The sequence below is a fragment of the Takifugu flavidus genome, chromosome 1 (assembly GCF_003711565.1).
Source record: "Takifugu flavidus isolate HTHZ2018 chromosome 1, ASM371156v2, whole genome shotgun sequence".
Classification (NCBI taxonomy): domain Eukaryota; kingdom Metazoa; phylum Chordata; class Actinopteri; order Tetraodontiformes; family Tetraodontidae; genus Takifugu; species Takifugu flavidus.
Window position 1 is genome coordinate 24,151,387 of NC_079520.1, and position 20,678 is coordinate 24,172,064.

The 20,678-nt window shown below is 44.6% G+C and overlaps 3 protein-coding genes across 7 annotated transcripts; 1 reads left to right on the forward strand and 2 right to left on the reverse strand.

Annotated features, from left to right (window-relative positions):
• Positions 1-2,364: 2,364 nt before the first annotated feature.
• On the reverse strand, positions 2,365-9,170 carry anxa11b (annexin A11b). Of its 3 annotated transcripts, none has more exons than XM_057025773.1 (15): positions 9,048-9,170; positions 6,821-7,184; positions 6,666-6,703; positions 5,880-6,023; positions 5,699-5,786; positions 5,521-5,615; positions 5,330-5,443; positions 5,081-5,171; positions 4,836-4,915; positions 4,706-4,762; positions 4,534-4,627; positions 4,320-4,415; positions 3,654-3,712; positions 3,432-3,554; positions 2,365-3,346 (listed from the first exon to the last, which is right to left on the reverse strand). In XM_057025773.1, exons 2-15 carry the CDS (start codon positions 7,173-7,175, stop codon positions 3,287-3,289), a joined length of 1,494 nt encoding a protein of 497 aa, XP_056881753.1. In that variant the 5' UTR covers positions 7,176-7,184; positions 9,048-9,170; the 3' UTR covers positions 2,365-3,286. The 3 variants fall into 3 exon arrangements, with proteins under 3 accessions (XP_056881753.1, XP_056881763.1, XP_056881772.1); XM_057025783.1 differs by lacking the exon at positions 9,048-9,170 and adding an exon at positions 8,854-8,928; XM_057025792.1 differs by lacking the exon at positions 9,048-9,170 and adding an exon at positions 7,295-7,313.
• LOC130522011 (zinc finger CCHC domain-containing protein 24-like) lies at positions 8,889-18,203 on the forward strand. 3 transcript variants are annotated; one of them, XM_057025919.1, is made up of 5 exons: positions 8,889-9,030; positions 10,137-10,609; positions 11,719-11,919; positions 16,971-17,135; positions 17,491-18,203. In XM_057025919.1, the coding sequence occupies exons 2-5, from the start codon at positions 10,397-10,399 to the stop codon at positions 17,602-17,604; spliced, it is 693 nt and encodes a 230-aa protein (XP_056881899.1). In that variant the 5' UTR covers positions 8,889-9,030; positions 10,137-10,396; the 3' UTR covers positions 17,605-18,203. The 3 variants fall into 3 exon arrangements, with proteins under 3 accessions (XP_056881899.1, XP_056881905.1, XP_056881889.1); XM_057025925.1 differs by having other exon boundaries at positions 8,952-9,100; positions 17,359-17,551; XM_057025909.1 differs by having other exon boundaries at positions 8,956-9,100.
• Positions 18,069-20,591, reverse strand: LOC130522038 (peptidyl-prolyl cis-trans isomerase A-like). Its single transcript, XM_057025961.1, has 6 exons — positions 20,382-20,591; positions 20,225-20,255; positions 19,871-19,959; positions 19,689-19,785; positions 19,364-19,439; positions 18,069-19,075 (listed from the first exon to the last, which is right to left on the reverse strand). Exons 1-6 carry the CDS (start codon positions 20,532-20,534, stop codon positions 18,940-18,942), a joined length of 582 nt encoding a protein of 193 aa, XP_056881941.1. The 5' UTR covers positions 20,535-20,591; the 3' UTR covers positions 18,069-18,939.
• Between the last annotated feature and the right edge of the window lie 87 nt (positions 20,592-20,678).

The following is a 20,678-nucleotide window of genomic DNA, read 5'->3' on the forward strand; positions in this document are numbered from 1 at the left end:
CCAGACAGACCAACAACTAAAAAAAAATCAACAAGAACACGAAAACAAACTTAAGGTAGAGTAAATGTTAAACAGAATATTTCCAGTTCCCAAATTCCAAAGACTTGTTTTTTTAAAAAAAAAAAACTAAAAAACATAAATAGGACTTAAGTAAGGGCACAAGAGATTTGCCCAACAGCAAAATAATCAGGAAAACATGGATGATATTCAAGGTTGTGTTTTGTATGATAATGCAGACCATTTAACTGTAAATACATTCTTCCTGAGCTCTTGAATGAGTACAGCTTGTACTTTAGTTCAAATTGTCTCTCATGCACGTACTTTCTCTGTGGTGACATTAAATTGAAGGTTCCGAATCTTCCACTTCTGCCTGCAGCATTTTTCTTGAATGATTGAGGGTTTATGGGGTTCAGTGTGTGGAGAAACACACAGGGCCAAATAAAGAAGACTTCCAGACCTCAAAGTAATACTTACACAGTAAAAACGCACCCTGTGAGCAATGTTTAACGTGACTACCAGTGAGTAAACACTTTCTATCATCTAGTTAGTCTTACCTTTATCCATTGTGTTTTTATTAATTTGGCTTATAAAATCAGTTTTAAAATTCTGGTTCTAGCCAGTGATATAAGGGATGTCAAAGTCATGTTTCCAATTATTCTGGATTTTCCATATTTGAGTGACAAGAATCATTTTCAAAGGTGTTTTCTTTGTAAAAAAACAATAACCCACAATGTTTGCTGTGATCTGACACAGACCATAACATATAAATTCCCCTGCATCTGGATGATCTCCTGACACATCTGTCCTGTGAGCTTCTTTGTGCACCACCTAATCCATGGCACCTCAAAGACAGACAGAAGGACATGCGTAACCCCAAATAAATGATGTCAGGAGGCAGGATTATTGACATGTGCATGTCTGCTCAGCAGACAGATGAACTGCAGAGATGCTGAACGTGGAAAATTCTCCTTTCGGATCATTCTCTGTAATTACTAACTGCACTCTGCGTTATTAAAGGGATCTTGCATGGTTTGTCCTTATGCACAGTGTGCTGATACATGTCCCCAGTATTAACAATGCTAAGGTTTATTTATTGACTGAGTTTGTCGATTTGGGGATGCTTGAAAAGTGTCAGTTGGAGTCAACTCCTAGAACCTTCCTGTCAGATTAAAAGCAGCCATAAACAGTTCAAACCCTGCACTGACAGTTTTAAGTGGAAGAACTTTGCGGAGTTATTCGTTGACTCCTGGCAAACAGTGTTCTCGTTTTTCATTTTCAAACACGCACGGTACACCTGCTGCTGCTCCAGAAATGAACAGGTCGAGCAGGTTTTAGTTTCCTTTTTCCCAGTTAAATATCAGAGAGTGAACCCAAGGCCACAAAGGGTGCAGCTTTGCCGGCAGGATACTGATCTTGTTCATCTAATCCTCTAGTTTGTAATTTGCTCATAATTGCTGGTATTGTTTGGCGCAGGGTTACATCCAAACGTCCGTCTACGGTTTGTCATTCCACTGGACATTTTGCACAAATGCAGTGTCAACAAAAAACTGACCGAGAGATATTGTGAACATTAGGACACAGGGGTGGTTAATCTCAATCCCAGTTCAATGGATTACATAATCAGGGCCATTTTAGACCACTCTATTTAGCCGTTTTCTCCTTTGATCATTACAAACTCCTTTGTTGGCGATTAGTCACTCAGAAAACATTTTAATTGCAGTGTAACCAAAGCTAGGATGACGCAGGCAGAGGCTGAGACGCACAGGCCTGCTCCCAAAATAAAAGGTTCTCCACATGCATGCAACACTCGAATGATCACGTCCACGTTAAGTTTCTTTTTTCCTCTTAAGAAATCAGGATCGCAGAACCATCGTCTCAGAAACGAAATGGGGGTGTTCACCTGATTCTTTGATGAATTATACACATCACGAGGTATCACAGAGGCTAGACAGAGACAAAACACACAAACACAGCTATCAAATATTCATCCCTTTTTGTCCTGCAGCTGACAGGGGGAGCTTTTTATTTTCGAGTGTGTGTGAGACCCAGTGAAGTGTCAGTGGTGTGGAAGTGAAACACGGTGACGTCTCCTCCATCACAGCCCCTCTGCAGCTGCACTTTAAGGCCAGCAAGCACAAGAAAAAGGTTTTTAGAACAACCACGTCTCCAATATGGACACTATTAATAGCTTTGGGGGGGAAAGACGCCATTGCAGAGGTTGACGTGAGGTGCAAGGATGCCATCTTAAAGCAGCTCTTGCTCTATATGTGACTGGTTTTGAAATGCAAATTCTTTTTTGTGTGTCTGTTTACAGGAGAGAATCCCCCGAGTTTCAGTCAAGAGAACAGAGATATTCAAAAATGCTTGTTGTTGTTGAAATGCAAACCATTGTTTATTACAAAATCTGAAAACATTAAAGGGGGTGTTACAAATATGGCTGCAGTGGAATTACTGCAAAGACTGAACATAAAAATCACAACACGAGGAGGAAGTTTACGGGCACAAAGAGCCCCCTACTGGCAAGGAATACACAATACAGTACTGGACAACGGAAACATGTTGAAATACTGAGAACCAAACACCTTTACATTATGTCTGGAGGATCACATGGCAGCAATCATCTGGTTTGTCAACAGAAAAGCAGCCTTTCAGCAGTGGCAATGAGTCTAAATGTTATTAAAGCTGGTGCAAGCGCTAAAAATTGTAATGTTAATGTACCGTAAGCTGCAAGCATTAGTCAAACTCTAGAAAAACGATTTTTGGCTGCACTTCATTTCACACATTCAATGTTAAACAGGCACGAAATGTAATTGGTTTTGTTGATTAGTTTAAAAAAAAAGAAGCATATAACTGCAAATATGAAAAGCTTGGCAATAAGTCACAAGGCTACGGGTACTTTTATAAAGTACAGTTTTGGAGTAGTAGTTTCGTATACACTTTATATTGTAGGTGATTATTATGCCCTCATTCTGTGAAGGCAATATTTACTGAAACTCTTTTCCTAAATAGTATTATTTCATGACATTCCATACAGAAAATGATTTGAAAATTAGGTACACAGTAAATTATCTAAATTTAAATGTATCACCCTCTCCAAGTGGCGAAAAGACAGCTGGTATGTTTGTAAAAGTATTCCTAATAATATATATTTGCTATTTATGATTATCTTGTTGAATAAAAGGGTAAATCTGACTCTTCTTAAAACAGGTGAACCCAACTAGGTGATCCAGATATAAAAGAGCCTGTCCTATATCATCCTATGGTGTGGATGGGTCTTCTTCCTTCCTTAGTCGCTACCTCCGCACAGCTTCAGCAGCAGCTTCTTGTAATCCCCAGAGGTGTCACCCTGGCAACGAAACATAAATGATGTCATATTCCTTTCAAATGCCCCCCCACATCATCCCGTGAAACACTGAGACGTGGCAACTGACCGAGATGTCAGTGTAAAGTGATTTCCCATAGGTCCTGACGTAGGCCTGTCTGATGTCCAGCATGTCTACCTCAGAGCGGGACACCATGACGCGGATGAGGGTCCTGTCCTTGGTTCCTGCTCCCTGTCAAAACATCCGCCAGGTGCCCCTTCATTCAGTGCAGCCACCAGCGCCACCCTCACGTTCCCCCTCTAGCATTAAAACAGGAAAAAGCAGACGTACCTTCATGGCCTTGTGAAGCCGCTCTGCAAAGTAGGCCGGGGTGTCTCTGATGCATTTCACTGGGGACAGAGGAAAAAGAAAGAGAGTTGGACTCAAATACGATGTCATCTTGTTTTCTTTAGAGCTTTATCCCGTTGGGCTTTGCGAGGAAGGTGCCGAAGTCTATCGCAGCTACATATGGGTGAAGGTAGGGCTCATTCCAGGGCCCTAGGTGAGCATTTAGGGGTTCGTTACTTTGCTCATGGGTACCATGGCAGTGCTCTGAAGGTGTCCTGGGACCTCCCTCTACTACCAGAACACCTTCTATGGTTTCTCCTACCCACCTTCAAGTGCGATGTTTGAAACAATATTCACGGAACTGGTAGCTAAAAAATATTCCATTTTTTTGCAATTTAATTATTTTTTCAGATTCTGCAAGAAAAAAAAAAAAATCAATGGAACTGATCATCAGGGAATTGATTTAGGTTCTGGACTATTTTAAGAGCTGTAAACCTACTACATTCTAAATTTAAGATGGCCCCTATATTTAACATAAGAGTATTAAAGTCAAAGGAGTATTAAGGTCAAAATCCAAACCCATGGAATCATAGGATACATTTAATCTGGTTACCAGTACCTTGAATGACATTAATGGACTCTAACGTGGTTCAAAACAACACAACGTACCCACTGCTACCATCCCAGACTCCAGATTCCCAGACATTTCCCTGCAGATACTCTTCTCAATGTCCCGGCCAGACATCTTCTGGTATTCCTGGAAGACTGACATCACAAAAACAGTGAGGTAACCGTTATATTATAAACATGGCAGATATACGGAAGTGTTTTCTGAAATGGTGGATTATGGAAATACAGAAGGAGGAAGGATACGAGTACTCACCAGCACGCAGGTGGGGCTTGCTGCGGGCACACAGGATGGCGTTAAACTGGGACTCGTCGGTTCCCACTTTATTCTCACCGGCGGAGTACAGTTTCTGTGGTGCAGCACTCGGGAATTTAATCATGGTCTATAATTAGGCTTAATGACAGTTACAACATCAAAGGAAACTGACCTGAGCGTCTTGTTTGGCCAGGGAGATGTCGACTGTCTCTCGTTCGTCGCGGTTCCCCTACAGGGAGACAGGAGGGGGAGTGGGATTATGACTGGATTCAGTCATCAGGTGTGAAATGTGCAGCGGCTACCTGGGAAAGAGAGATCAGGAGTCTCCGGAAGTGTCCAGAGGTGTCGCTGCTGATGGCGTCCTCCAACTTTTTCCCATATTCTGGAAGTGTTGCATTAAAAGAAAAGAAATAAATCATTCATTCGCATCCTGCAATAAAACTCATCCAAGTAACAGATTTCCGTGTGGTCAGCAATATCAAAACGAAATGTCTCTCCCAATATCACAAGGGTAGAGAGAATAAGCAGTTGCTGGGTCGGAACGCACCGGCTTTGTAGATTCTGTTGATTTCTTGGATCTCTGCATTGGAGCGTGATGAAAGAATCTCAATCAGACAAGCTTCATCAGTTCCTGCTCCCTGGAAACAAAGGGATCAACAGTCTGAACACTTGTCACAGACACCTGCTTCACTGACAGACTGTAACGTGCACAGAACCGTGCACCTTCTCCTGTCTGATGACTCTCACACACTCGTTTGACTAACAAATCCCAACGTGAAGGCAGCAAGCTTCAAACCTTTATGGCCTCTCTGAGTTCAGATGCATCAAAATGAGCAGAGCTCATCAACATGGAGAGGACCAGATTCTCAAAGTTTCCAGTCAGCTCGGACTTCAGATCATGAATCAAATCCTTCAAAAACAGAACCAATTAGAATGCAAAGTTATCCACCATAGACCAATCAAAGTATAAAATATCACCCAGCATACCTTCCCATAAGTTGTCTTATAAGCTGCAACCATTGGAACTCTCTGCTTGTTGGTGCGATTCCCCAAGAGTTCGATGATGGCGTTCTCGTCAGTGCCTGTTCAAAATGTTGAAAGTCTTTAAGGTGTAATCACCAACAACATCAACCCCTGGATTTGTTTCATGTATTCAGGCACTGACCAAATCCTTTCATGGCTTTTCGGAGAACTTCAACATCCCGGAGGGGGTCAGCCCCTGGAAAGTCTTTAATTGAGCCCCTGTAACCTTTCTATTTCAAAAGATGTAAAAAGCTTAAGTTAATATTATCTCAGACATCACCATTCTAAAAAATAATTTAAAAATTAAAACAAATTCATCTTACAGGGATGGCAGGGGCTTGAGGATGAGATGGAGCTCCGCCCCCATATCCAGGCATTGAGGGATTCGTGGAGGGGGCTCCAGGGTAATTTGGCATTGGCTGGCCGGGAGCAGGACCCCCAGGGTATCCCTGCTGAGTTCCTCCCGGCTGCAAAGAGAGGACAGCTGTGAGGGATAAAACCTCAGCAGAGGTCTTAAAGAGTAACTACACCCCTAACTTTCATCTGTGTGCCAAGAATGGAAATTTGAGAAGGCCTTGATTAAAGTGTGTGTGTGTGTGTGTGTGTGTGCGTGTGGGGAGCAGTTAAGATACACTCAGCCACTCTTCAAGAGCATCCCTCAATAAAAACAAAAACACACAAACAAAAAACATATTGACACTTATGCTAGCTAACAAACAATCCGTTAGCCGTTCCAGGTTAACATGTACTTCAACCTGCTCGCCACAGAGTGCAGAGTCAGCAGGTGCTAGTTTTTATAGGAGGGGCGGGCTGAGAGTGATGTCCCTAATACAAGCTGCCTCCAAAATATTATCAGCCCCCATCTCAGCCAATAGAAAGATTTGACTGTTACAGCCGGGTTTCAACCCATAGAGGCCAGACACTCTTATATCCATCCCTCCATACTCTTATATTTACAATAAAACACGCCAAATTGATATAAAATGACTAAAATGTCAAGATTTAGACCAGAATCAATCAATCAACAGTGCTTCATAACCAAACACATTAGTTTTCAGTAGAAAACAGTGGTTCTGGAGTGGTTTAGTTAAAGATAAAAATGTGCTTACTGCACCGTAGCCAGCGGGTGCGGCGCCCCAGCCTCCACCTGCAAAGAAAATATTGACATAACATCAGTCAGAACAGAGTTTGTCCTCGTTAATACATTTATCCTTACATCCAGATATTGTGTGGATACTGTATGGTTTGAAAATCCAATCCTCACCTGTTGGGGGCATGGAGGGATAACCCCCTGCACCAGGCTGTGGTTGGTACCCTGATTGGGGTGGGAAGCCTCCGGCTGCGGGAGGGTAACCGCTAGCTTGGGGAGGGTAGCCCCCTGCTGCAGGAGGGTATCCACCAGCCTGAGGGGGGTATCCGCCAGCCTGAGGGGGGTATCCGCCTGCCTGTGGGGGGTAGCCCCCTGCTGCTGGAGGATAGCAGCCTTGTGCAGGGGGGTATCCGCCTTGTCCAGGAGGGTAGCCGCCTGCTTGGGGAGGATATGCTCCTGGTTGAGAGGGGTAGCCTCCTGCTTGTGGGGGGTATCCACCGGACTGTGGAGGGTATCCTGGATAGCTCATCTTCAGAATCTGAAAAAATAATTAAATAAAAAAAGAACATTTCTACAAAATGGCAGATTGAACATAATCCAAGTCGTAGCAGTCAAGTGCTTCAAAACAGGACAAATCTTATCACTAGCCTCTTGTTGGTGCAGGATTTGCAAAATTTCTTGGGGTTGAGGAACTGTGTATAAAATTAAGTTACAATTTCATTAAAAAAAACACACACACTAGAACCTATCCAAGGTAGTTTTCCCTGTCAACTGGACTGGGTTTCTTCTCTTGAAGACGTTTCGCCTTCTATCCAGAAGGCTTCTTCAGTTCTGAAATCGCTGGGGAGAGAGCTTGAAAATATATAGCCCCTGTGGACCATTTGCATGCTAATGATCTGGGCGGTCACCTGAGAGTCGTTAGCAGGGTCGTTGGTCGGGTCGTTCACCTAGTTTCTGTTGAGGTGTCTCCCCTTTGTCTGTCTGTCTGTCTGGTGGGTATTTCTCTTTTACATCTTCCCAGGTGAATTTTACATGCTCGTCTGTTTTGTTGAGGTGATCAGAGAACGCTTCCAATTCTTGTGTTTGAATTTTGACCCAGGTGTCATCCACAGACCTGAACCAGTGGCTTGGCCTTCACAGGAACTGCGCCAAGCCACTGGTTCAGGTATGTGGATGACTAGAAACTAGGTGAACGACCCGACGAACGACCCTGCTAACGACTCTCAGGTGACCACCCAGATCATTAGCATGCAAATGGTCCACAGGGGCTAAATATTTTCAAGCTCTCTCCCCAGCGATTTCAGAACTGAAGAAGCCTTCTGGATAGAAGGCGAAACGTCTTCAAGAGAAGAAACCCAGTCCAGTTGACAGAGAAAACTACCTTGGATACAATGACCTGGATGACTGAGAATTTACACAGACACACTAGAACCTAATCTTTAAAAACTGGGCTCAAACTTCTCTAGAAAATGTAATGTAACAATAAGTAACATAATATGAATTTAAACTTTTATATAGTACTGTGTATACACACACAGCTCCATTCTTGACATGTGAAACCAGTTGAACAGCTGCCACCTTAAATCCTACTTCCTTAAATCCGACTTCCACACGAGGCCAGCAGTGTTTAAACCCCGCCCCTCTAGACCATCCGCGATGAGCCCTTGAGGTATTTCGTAAAAATCAACTTCAACAGTTCACCAGCAATTGCATACGAAAAAGGAGGAGACTCCAACATCCAAATTTGAACAAGAACCTCGAAGTTACAGCTACTACTACTGTAAATTAAATCATTACATTTAAAAAGCCGGTAAAAGGCCATTTATGACACTTAATTATTTTTACGACTGACCCTTGAATGCGCCACAGCTCCTCTGACTGAAGCATCACGGGCCTGCCGCTTGAGCGAGATAACACGGAACAAACCGCAACAACGTTTTTTTGTCCAGTACCCAAGAAAACAAGCATCTCGCCATTAGTTCCAAACATTAAACAAATGCAGCGTTGCAATCTAACAAGTGTCTGTTTTACCCCTACATCTACTCGGAGTTTGGACTCCTATCTGCAGACCCGTAACGTTACGTAATCCTGTTATGTTCACAGAGTTTTCCGCCTAGCTTTCAGCTAGCATCATTAAACTTTCTACGAAGGCTGCACAATGACACCAAACATATAAAGAACTAAACGACAAATTTAAAGTCACTCACACGGAAGTGGCAACGTGATCGTTAAACAACTGCACAATCCTGTTTGACGAATTGGGCGAGGCTAATTTTCTTCATTACCCAGGAGGAAAAGTAAGGCTATAAGTGGAAATCTGCACAAAGTGCCAACACAAAAGGCTAAAATCACTGTACATGCGTGATTCCGAATCCAAAACAAAGGTATTTTCCACACTTACTTCTTCGACGTGTGCTTCAGATACAGGAAGACGAGCAGGGAATGCAGCAGTGGGTGGGTCCGCAATATTCTTTCCGTCCTTCGCCAATAACCTTTGTCCGGTTTATTAAGAGCAGAGGGGATGATGGTGACTCAGGCGCAGTTAATTGACACTTTCACATGATTTGATTTATTTCTGTTACCATGTGTTTGCCACTGCATTGTGGATGAATAAGCGCCAGGTTGGTCACCAAAATGTGTTTGTCAAAATCCACTGGCTTCAGCTTGTTCGTGATCATCCAGAAAACTCTTTTTCTCTCTCTTTTCGGGAAAAGTTTTGGTCTTTCTTTCAGATATGTTATATACGACACCAACCCTCCGTTTTGAAAGAACAAATTTGGGTCCTGCTGTCTTAATGAGAAAAATCTTGGTCCACTGTGGATTTATATTTTACAAAATGTTAGACAACAGCGGTCACAGTGGTTTACATATAAATGTAACTCTTTTAAGGTTAATCTTTTCAGGATTTAAAAACAAAATAATAAAAATGTAAACACAATTTACTTCTGTTGTATTGCACAGCCAACATCTAACACTAGATGGCAGCCGTGCGCTTGTTGCTGTCATGAAGGGATGCAGCGGAAATGACGTATTAGTCCGGGGTTGGCTCAAACTTTTGTTATTATTTATTCATTTAAAAAAAATGTAAATAAAGCGCCAATACTTGTTGCAAAAGCGAGGAAGCCATTTTATTGGCATCCAAAGCTGTATTATTTAGAGCTATATTATTTAAAAGACTTTAAAAATCTTTAATGTAACATAAGCGCACACTTACAGAAATTAACCTTACAATGTCCACCGTTTTACCTAATTTTTCTATATTGTAAAATATCAAATGTTCAAAATAATATAGTAATTGCTATTATATGGCAGGCTGTGACTTGTCAAGTGATATTGATAAGAACAGGAGTCATTATCAGCTCAAAAGCATGAACAAGACGCTTAAATTCATAACGTAAAATTCCCCATAATTATACAATAAACTGTTGCGTAATTCATCATTTGTGGTCACTTATACAATGATAGTGAATTATGTGTTTGTTGTTAATAGGGGATCATGTTGGACCTCCTTTTTGCTGTGACGCAACAGACTTGCCGCTGGCATTCAGGTCTTCGCGCTTCATGCTTCCACTGCGCTCTCCTTCCCTCCCGACTGTTGGCCTGTTACTGGGGTCCCGTCAGGGAACCGGCTGTTGATTCACGCATCGCACCCACCCCACAGGAGCGAGGGGATGCCTGAAAGAAGCTGGCGGATCCATAAATCCAAGCGGTTCTGACGGTGCCAAAGGAAGCAGCGCGTAAAGAAGCAACATGATGTCTGCTATAGAAACGGGGATCTCCGCGTACCGACCCGCGCAGCTGCTCAACTGGGTACACATGTCCTTGCAAGACAGCCAGAGGGGCGCTTTTGATGCGCCCAGAGCCGAACCGGACACCCCGCAGCTGGACGCGAACATCTCCAAGCGCAGCGCAGCTGATCTCAGCTCCAACTATCTGAACAACTTCTTCCATCTGAAGAGTGAGGTACAGTTCCACTCTGTCATGCACATGCAGAATAACGACTTTAAAAAAGCGGAGGGGATTCATATTTATACTGATTTAACAACTGGTTATTTATGTTGCCGGTACAGTAAACCTCACATGGACGCCCTCACTGGGTCACACCATGGTGAGTGTGTATATGGGAGCATATGAATATGTGTTTTGTGCCCAGGTCTACAGCCCGAGTGTGTTCAGGCTGTTCTAGGGTGCATCTGCAGATGGGATGGCAGGTATTGAGAAAGCCCTTGTGGATTTAACCCACCCGTTTTCGGCCTGAAGATGCAGAAAGGCACCCAGAATCAGTTCTGAAGAAGCCTGACGTCTGACCACAGTTATGTGTCTGTGGCGGCCTCTGTATCTGGAGGCCGCTCTCCTTCATGCTGGCTCCGCGGTGCCACTGCGGCCGCCTCCCGCAGGGGTACAATGATGCCGATTGTCCCGCATCAGTAGAACCAGCGGGAAGAATGCACGACAAAGGGTTTTTTTGTCCGGATTAGGAAATGGACCATTTATTTTTGCAGCTGCTGCAAAACTGTTGCAGAGACAAACTGGACTGATTAAAGCAATATAAATAACCAGCAACCATCAAATGCTCATGTGCTGTCTTCATCTGTGTTTTTTAAGAAATGAAGGTGAAAGTTCTGGGTTTTACATGCTATTAAACAATTGTCTGGGGAAATCATCTATACTTATTTATAGCCTCTGACCTTTGACCCTGGTCTGGGTCGCGTCAGGTGAGAGCCGGGAATACACCCTGGAAAAGTCCCTGCTAAACGATCCATATTTTTCTGCCAATAAGAATAAACGTCAGCGAGTCAACAGAACGAGGGAGGATTGGAGTCACATTTGAAACGATCTGAGAGAAATTTGAGACACTTTTTTTTTCTAGGGGATTATGAGAAAAACATGTTCCTCTGCTTCCAATCTTGACTCCGAACGTTGCGCGTATTCTCTTCTGGAAGAGACCATGAGGGCAGGAATAAAATGGATTGCCTCATGTTGCAGCATTTGCCCCGAAAAATAAAACATCATTTCGCGTTTTGGAGGCGTCCATCAGAACCACTGTGTGACTTCTCTTCCCCCTTCCTCAGGCACTGAACAACAACTTCTTCAAGAGCTCCTCGCCCTACGGCTCCCTCAACAACATCGCAGATGGCCTGAGCTCCCTGGCCGACCATTTCTCCGACCTGTCCCTGTCTCCAGAGACGCGCAGACCCAGCAAAAGGCCGCCGCCCAACTACCTTTGTCACCTCTGCTTCAACAAAGGACACTACATCAAAGACTGCCCTCAGGTGAGCCTCGCGCCCTTGATATCCATAAAGCATATCTCCATAACCTGGAACAGCTGTGGGGGCTGTCCGTGGGACCCACCTCTGAAAACACACTTGAAAATAAGGCAACAATGTCGCTTTTCTCTCCAAGACTGGATGTGCCATCATTAGGGGAAACTTGTTACCGGGGTATCGTTGCCGGGCACCTGCGGCACCACATCCGTTCACTGCGTTTTCATTTCGGTTGCCGTTGCCCGACGACCCTACCTGATTGGTTTTGGGTCTCGTTCGGATCATTTTTCGCTGTGACTCAGATTCCTCCGCATATATTTGTCTTACATGGGTCTCGCCGCAGGTCGGTAATGAGCAGCAGATGCCAGGTCGGATCTCTGAACACGGTCTTGATGAGAGATGACAGGTTTGGCGGTGGACCTGAGCACGGCCTTGAAGGAAATATTACCACGGCTTTAAATGCGGCTGCAGGCCTCCATTGATCATGTTCAGAGGGAAATGTCTGACATTTGTTAGCTATAAAGGAAATGATGGAATGACGGATGGACCCTTGAACGGTGTAAAGGGCGAGTAAACCTGGTCAGCTGCAATAATGTTGTTTTCTGTAAGTTTCGAGGAGACTCTCTGGGGAATCCTCGAAACCTCTCAAGAATTGGCAATGACGAAAAACACATGGATAATTCAGGGGATCAATCGAATTGATTACAACCTCTTAGTTAAAGATAGCATCTGTTAAAAGTAAAACCTTTGAGAAATTGGATTGTTTGTACTTTATATTTAATGATATTTAATGGCTTAAACAAAAAGCACATGCCAGGCTGCCCTCCCTGGTTGCTTGCTGGCAAGGTGTGATAGCTGTTGCCATGGTGCCCGTTTTAGCTAAACCCCTGTTTTTGTCCCTACTCTTTCTGCATAACAGATTATATGAGTGTCATCGGCCTTTACTTTCCAAGATCACAAATACCCCCACCACCACACACACACACACACACACACACACACACACACACACACACACATACCTCTGTACTTCTATCTTCGTGAGGACTTTTATTCCCCGGCTCCTTACCCAAACCATAACCATCCCAACTAACCATCCCAACTAACCCCCTAAACCTAATCCTAACCTTAAAACCATGTTTTAACCCTCAAACAATCCTTTGAAGTCATGAGGATGAGCCAAAATGGCCTCGCTTCCCAAAAACTGTCACTCACTGTTAGTGGAACGAGTGTTGTGGTACCCAGTAGTACAAGAACACACACACTTAGAACTGCTTCCTGGGGTAGAACCCAAACTCCCGACCATCCTGTCACAGCCATCGTGCGCTAGGTGCTGCTCAGTGCACGGACCGGAACGCTCAACGGAGGAATGTCAGGAATGAGGGAGGGAAATTAAAAAAGGAGGTGTGTTCTGATGGTTCCTTGCTGCTGCTGTAGCATCAATACGAGGTGAAGAAATTTTATCTAATTTGTCATATTGCTTCAGTCTAGGCCACACCCACTTTTATCCATATAAGCTTATTTTTTAGGGGGTTAAACTGGGAACAGATAAGGGTGTTGCTGTACAAATGAAAAAGTCTTGTGGAGTGATCTGAAGCATCCACGTGGAGGTCACGGTTCAGTCGGAGATGGTGTTTTTCACTCTTTCCACCACTGTGAAAGTCTGTTTGGCGGAATCTTTTTTTTTTTTAAAAGTGATTTGGGATGGAGTTCGTGCACTTTGCTCGCAGTCATTGTCGTCCAACGCGCGACTGGTAAACATCCTGTGCAGACGCCACGGAGGATGCCTTGGATCGCTCGTTCCGGCGGGCGACGCCAAGGCTCCCCGGCGATATTTGTGATGCACTTGCCACTCATCCACTTCCTCTTACATTTGGGGCATCTGTGCAGCCAGGAAGCATTTCTGCTGCCTTCACCTCTGGCATCTGCTGGAGCGGGATGATGTCAGAGTTTTTTATCGCGTGCCGGCGACATTTCCGATTAGATGCAGCGGAGCCGTCGCCAAAAAGGCCTCCTCAATGGGAACTGAGCTGGAAGTCCATTTGGAGCCACAACTGTGTTTTGTTAGTGGGGAACCAGTACCAGACAGGCAGCAAAAAGCGCTTATTTATTTACTTATTAATGATGATAAAAGCTCGGTGACTGTAAAGAAGAATATAAACGCGATTTTCAGCGTGATAATTAAGATGGATGGTGGGAAGAGCCCAGGCTAAATAAGGACATCATTGTTTCTCCTGCAAAGGTCAGGAAGGCTCGCTGTATTGTTCGCCAGCGTTGTCCCCATCCCTGCAGAGAAGCTGCTGGGGGGGTGGGGGGTGGGGGGGTGACGCTTGTATAAAGAGCCAGTCTTCTGTGCTACAAGACGTGGTTGTCTGTCCCCGCGGTCCACATTTAATAAAGTTCGTTCACACCGTTTTAAAGGTAGCAGCGCGGCGATGTAGCTAATCTGTGCAGCTGGTGAATTTCAAGCAACACTGATAACGGCCGCTTTGGTCCTTTTGTTTGCACTGCTGATAACGGCGTTATCAGCCCTCAGTCTGCTGACTGTTGCTGTTGGCTGGGTCGTCTGCCGAGGAGGATGAGCCAGATAGAGGAAACGCAGGAATGTGGGGCAGACAAGCTCCCTTCTGATAATCCATTGGCTGTCATGGAGGGAAAAGAATGTGGGAGAGCTGGGAGATTTGTGGTGTTAATGGAAATTTTGGGGGATTGTGGCTGTTGTTTAAAGAGTGTGTAAAGACTTATGGGATCCAGGAGGACTCAGAAAGGGGAGCTTGATCCCTCCTCCGCAGCTTTAAAAGGATTTTTGGTTTGGAAGCAATGATGGGCCTTGACTGGAGTGGAACACTCATCCTCAACTCCCTCTATTTTTTAACCTCCTCAGCGTGACTTTATTTTTTTTCTCCACACATAACGATGACACCTCTGAATGGGCCCAGGCGCTCTTGGGCTCTCCCCCCGCTGACAGCTCCGAGAGGCTCGGTCCTGGACAGATTTCCAGACAGGATGCTGCAACCAGAGCGTGGGACGTTCGGTCGCAGCTGGGTTTGGAAAGTCCACCTGTCCCTGCCATTCACACTGTGAAATATATCCCACCAGTCCTCCACATCCAGACAAAGAGCTCAGTCTCATCCAGGATGGGGAAATAGTAGAAAATCATCTGCAGGCAGGAGTAGTTCTCTGGCTGTTGCATTAGTTTCTGTGTTAGTGCTGCATTCAAAGACATCTGTTTTTCTGTCGTTTTTAACTTTTACTGCGAGATTCTGGTAACTTCGCGCAACCTTTAGGTAGCCTAATCACAGCAATGTTTATTTTATAGTGATAAAAGACAGACCAAAGCAAGAAATCCTGACACGCCGTAACAGCGGCAGGGACACGAGCGGCACTTCAGTGATGATCGTTAATAACAACCGCTTCATCCTTTCTCCTCTCGTTTGCAATTATCTTTTAAATAACAATACTTTTATGTTTAAAAGAAGCTCTCCCAGTGGTCGGTGCGTTTGTTTAAAACCCCGCTGCAGATTAGCGATTACGCAAGATGGTGAAGATTCTTCAGAATCTGGGAGGCCTGTTGCTTCAGTCGGTTAGTTGGGGGGTCAAATTGGACCCAGCTATGCAGGGATGTTGCTCTGTTCTCCAGGATGAATGAATATTGTGTGTGTGTGTGTGTGTGTGTGTGTGTGTCTGTGTGTGTGTGCATGGATCATTGTTCTTCCTGATGCTTTCCAGATGAGGGCAGAGGGAGGCAGCTAACCTCTCCCACCAGGCTCGGAGGATCAGGGCCAAGCTTATCTCGGCGTTGCGCTGCGCTCTGGGCCCGTCTCGGGTTACACAGGTGCTGTCACGGCTTTTGGACCGCCGTAGAAATGCTTACGCTAATTCTCTGTCAAGTTCTTCACTTAATGTCGTAAAGAGTGTGATAAAGAGAGCGTTGTGAAACTTGATGGAATTTGGGAGTTTTTATTGTCCCCAGATGCATCGTAATGGCCTTCCCTCGCGCTTTAGGCTGATGCAGGTTAACATTTGGATGGATTTGAATATAATCACCTCAGAGTGGCGTGTATTCCCGATACCCTGATGATATCGACCAACTCTCCTGCATTACACACAGCGCCACCTGCAGGTCAAGTGGAATAATTCTACATGTATGGTACAAACACCATTAGAACAGATAGCCGTTGCCTGGGTCCAGGCTTTCTCTGGATGCATCCTGACACTGTCAGGTTTTATGGCTCATCTTTGGCAAGGTCAGTGGAAACTCCACAGCGTGCCATTCCCTTTAATGCCCTGCAGGTTGCGGGAGTTTATTTTGCTTGTTCTGTGCAGTGAAAGCTGCTTCCTCCCTCAGGAAGACAATGCTGCATCAGATGGAACACCCTCCCCGCCCACAGCGCCCCACAGTGGCCAAACAATGTCGATGCAGGAACCCGGGCGCCTCGTCCCCCTTCTCTGAGAACCAGGCATAGTCCTGAAAGCGTGTGCGAAGATCTGTGAGGTGTTCTGGACCCAAACTGTGCTTCTCATTTCAGCCAATCATATCCAGATGATTGTGCAGAGATGGCTTTATAATTCTGACATGCGATACGAGTGCAGAGTTCATCTGGGTTGTATTTCCTCTCCACTGACGTCTGTGAGCCAGGATTGGTGTAATGGGACCGGTGAGGAAGAATGACAGAGAGCCAGAGGTATTTGTCCTGAAGCAGGGAGGCCTCCCCAGTTGGGCCCCTCAGGCCGGGGCCTCCTTTAGGGTCCCTCGGGAGCACAGCTGGAGGGAGGGAGTCCATCGCTAATGGAAAGCTGAAACCTCTTTCATGTCCAACAAATAAATTACACCGAATCATTACTAATATATCTCGACTCCTTTTGGATAGGTCACAGAAATATTTCTGTTTTTCCTCAACCGCTGAAGCTGTGATGGGGAAAAAAAAGGGAAGATTTCATTTTGGAAACTGAGATATCTGATCGGCTGAGTCCTGTGTAATGTTACTTTTGCTATCGAAAGTACATTTATTTATCATAGAGTTAATATATGTTGTGCAATTGTGTCCCTTTTCGTCCAGGCTCGGCCCAAAGGGGAAGGCCTGACCCCGTATCAGGGAAAGAAGAGGTGCTTCGGCGAATACAAATGCCCCAAATGTAAGAGGAAGTGGATGAGTGGCAACTCGTGGGCCAACATGGGACAAGAGTGCATCAAGTGTCACATCAACGTTTACCCTCATAAGCAGGTAAAGCAGGAAAAAGCTGTGTTCGTGATGACATTTGTGCAGATTTGAGTGGGATTTTGGAGATTTGGGTTGTGGAATTAAGCAGGACAGTAAAAGATGTGAATACTAGTGATGAAATGGCTAAAAAATCTTGTACTTTCCAGAGTTTATTTCTTTTATACCGATTTCCTCAATTACATTTGATGACCATCTGTGCAAATCTGTTTTTCTATCTAATGAAAAGGAAACCAGATGTTCCAGGTCGCCAAGACCTTCTGACCTGCACGTTTCCACTGCTCTCTGCCTTAATTTGCATTAACGTTAGCGAGAGCACCTTCGCCGGCGTGCTAAGAGCGCCTGTGTCTCTCTGTTCCAGCGTCCTCTGGAGAAACCGGACGGGTTGGACGTGTCGGACCAGAGCAAAGAACATCCTCAGCACCTGTGTCAAAAGTGCCAGATTCTGGGCTACTGCTGCCGCCGAGCACAATAACACACCTAATCTGCCTTATATATCCTCCCAGCGCTATAGCCAAAAGGGACACTGTACCTTTTAATGTTAAATGGAATCGTTAATAAGGGTCCTGAAGCATCAAGGCTCTCACTGAAGATTTTCTCTGTGACCAAGAGACAAATATTTTGTCCTTCGCCTCTCAGCGGAGATTCTGTAGCTCCCAGTTATTGAATATTCTGTATCTTACACATCGACCTTTAATGACCTTACCGACTGTGAATTTAAACTGTCTTCAGGCCAAAATCCGTCAGCGGCGCGTCCTGATGAAGATTCCACTCCTCGTTTGTATATTCCAGGAATAACTTAAATGAGCATTTCTGTATAAATTATGCACCAGATCTATACCGGATTGGATAAGCAGTATTAAAGTGCTTTTGTGTTCTTTTGTTTTTTTTAATGGGAAGCAGGTCAGATCTGATGGGACCAAACTGAACAGACAGAAGTTTGCTTTAGAGATATTTTGTATTTAAGTTAAACAGGAAGTCCAGGATGTGCCATTCAAAGTGCCTTTGTTGAGACTGATCCAGTTTTTGTGTTTTTTTCCCCCCACATTTTTAAATTAAAATATATGAAACAGACCATTCTGTGGTTTATCTGCCGACTTGTTGGGCGTCTTCTGAAGTGAGCACCTAGATCAGGCCTGAGCCAACGCTTGCATGTGGCTCTTTGGACCGAAGGTGAAAGGCTGACATTACGACATTCACAAATCCAGATGTTACACACTTTGACATCTCAGCCCAGCCTGCTGTATCTCAACACATCTGGGAAGATTTATTCTAGCTGTATTTAGCCGTAGCTCCGCTGACAGACTCCGACGCACTAAATCCACGTCGACCCGCACGAGTAAAACGCTTCCCCGAAGATGAAGTGAAGCTTTGGTCTGAGGCTTCCAACGATTTAGCCTCTTTTAAACGTGGATTTAGCAGCCGGCGCGATAATGAGATCAGATTCACTCATTCTGAATTATCACCAGAATCCGGTCTTTAAATCTGTGGTCGGAGGTTTCAATGATTTCTAGTGCCGATGCTTCATAAACACAAAAACATGGTCATACATTACAAAAAAAATAAAAGTTTATTTCTTTAAGGATTCAAATCAGCAAGCAGCGACCTAAAAATAAACCCGTAATCCCGATGTTTTCTAATTGCCATGTGGAGGACGTTAGTGGCTTTGTTCCTAGTACCGGATGATGAAATGCAGCGACAGGTGAGCAGCTCATGCCCCGACTGAAGCACAGGACCTCCGTCAACACTCGCCAGTCCAAATCACAGCCAGTGAGAGTTTGGACCCCATGCTAGTAGCAGGGTTGGGGGGCTACTGGAGCTCTCCACAGTCTGAGATGGTGATCTTCTTAGAAGTCCGCCCAGACCGGGAACCCAAAGCCTCCACTTTCTTGATCACGTCCATTCCTTCTTTCACACTGCCAAAGACAACGTGCCGACCATCCAGCCTGAATGAGCAGAGAGAAGATTAATACCCCCCAAACAGAGGCATCATTAAATTAAAGCATTTTCTGGACTTTCAGGCCAAAACATGACAAGAATTATCTTCATCCAACAGGGATTAGATCCAATTAGAGTAGAAAAAAAGTCACCGAAACAGCATTTCTGAAATAACTGGACTCAAACTTCGTTTTAAAGCTTATTAAAGGTTATCTCGGTGTTCACTGCCGATGTTTCTGGATTCTGTTTGAGGTACACATCAGATTTAACTGGGTAACAAGTGAATCAGCACGTACCATTCTGTTTTGGCGGTGCAGATAAAGAACTGGGATCCATTGGTGTTAGGTCCAGCATTGGCCATAGATAAGATGCCTGCAGAGCAGCAATTAAACCGATAGTCAGACAAATGCCAATCTAACAATGTGCAATGCTGCCACCTAGTGGCCACATTGAACATAGTCTTCCTTAATTTCTTGCGTTTACTGTTCGAATTTTTAATCAAAAATACCCAAATATAAAGACCCCCCGGAACCAAGTCCTACACGACTATAAGCGGTCTTACACATAAGTTTCAAAGCTGCCATACTTGAATATCAATGCGTAGTTGTAATCAATGATAACCTGCTCCCGTGTGCTTCAGTTTGAAGTTCTCATCGGGAAACTTCCAACCATAGATGGATTTTCCTCCCGTTCCATTGTGGTTGGTGAAGTCTCCACCCTGAAAGCACACATAATTTCGCTGATGTTGCACTACAGCAGCATGCCGGGCAACAGGTGACACACACTAAAAAGCTAAGTCATACCTGGCACATGAACTGAGGGATCACCCTGTGGAAAGTTGATCCCTTGTAACCGAAACCCTGTTCTCCTGTGCACAAAGCTCGGAAGTTCTCTGAAAGGAGGAAAATCAATGCATAACTTTAATGATACAGTATATTTGATTTCAAACTATTAATGTGTGTGACAGTGGCAGCATTAGTCACGTGTTTGCTACAACTTCTAAACAGGAATATTCAATATTTTCACCCGATTTTCAAGTTTCTGTCAGACCCTATCATGTGCAAACCTAACTGGTGATACATACTGCATCCAAAGTATGAGATCTAAGTGCGGCTAGATTGTTCCTAAACGAACTGGGCTACGTGGGACTAACTTACCTGCAGTTTTTGGCACAACATCAGCGTTGAGCTGCAAACAGAAAAATAAAGGTAATGAGGGTATCCATAAACCAAACTGTGACCCAAGTCAAAATAAGGTGATAAAAGAAAGTTACTGCAGACTCCACGTTGGCATTTGAAACCTGTTCCTTCCTACCTCAAAGGTTACCCGCCCGAGGTGCTGGGTGTCTGCGGCAATGTCAAAGTACACCGTCGGGTTTTTGTTCGCCGTGGCGGGTCCGTTGCTGCACAGACGAGCGGCCGTGAATGCCAGAGAACATATTTTTATCCTGTTCGATAAAAACAACATGTTTTTTGAAAAATCTGTGGCTCAGATGGTGCAGACGGATCAGTAGTCTACAAATGTCTTGCGAGACAACTCCGGAAGTGTTTGCAGTGAAACCGGAAGTACTAGAAGTATTATAAAAATGGCAACTTTTCCCCTGTTGTTGTT

Bases quoted from the DNA above. Each gene is read 5' to 3' on its own strand.
- anxa11b (XM_057025773.1), bottom strand. From the start codon at position 7,175: ATGAGCTATCCAGGATACCCTCCACAGTCCGGTGGATACCCCCCACAA. The intron at 3,713-4,319 runs GTACGTTGTGTT...CTCTGTCCCCAG, and splicing joins GTCTGGGATGGTAGCAGTGG to TGAAATGCATCAGAGACACC. The intron at 3,347-3,431 runs GTCAGTTGCCAC...TTTCGTTGCCAG, and splicing joins CACTTTACACTGACATCTCG to GGTGACACCTCTGGGGATTA.
- LOC130522011 (XM_057025919.1), top strand. From the start codon at position 10,397: ATGATGTCTGCTATAGAAACGGGGATCTCCGCGTACCGACCCGCGCAG. The intron at 11,920-16,970 runs GTGAGCCTCGCG...CTTTTCGTCCAG, and splicing joins ACATCAAAGACTGCCCTCAG to GCTCGGCCCAAAGGGGAAGG. The intron at 17,136-17,490 runs GTAAAGCAGGAA...TCTCTGTTCCAG, and splicing joins ACGTTTACCCTCATAAGCAG to CGTCCTCTGGAGAAACCGGA.
- LOC130522038 (XM_057025961.1), bottom strand. From the start codon at position 20,534: ATGTTGTTTTTATCGAACAGGATAAAAATATGTTCTCTGGCATTCACG. The intron at 19,786-19,870 runs GTATGACTTAGC...GTGTGCTTTCAG, and splicing joins TCCCTCAGTTCATGTGCCAG to GGTGGAGACTTCACCAACCA. The intron at 19,440-19,688 runs GTTATCATTGAT...GCTGCTCTGCAG, and splicing joins ACTGAAGCACACGGGAGCAG to GCATCTTATCTATGGCCAAT.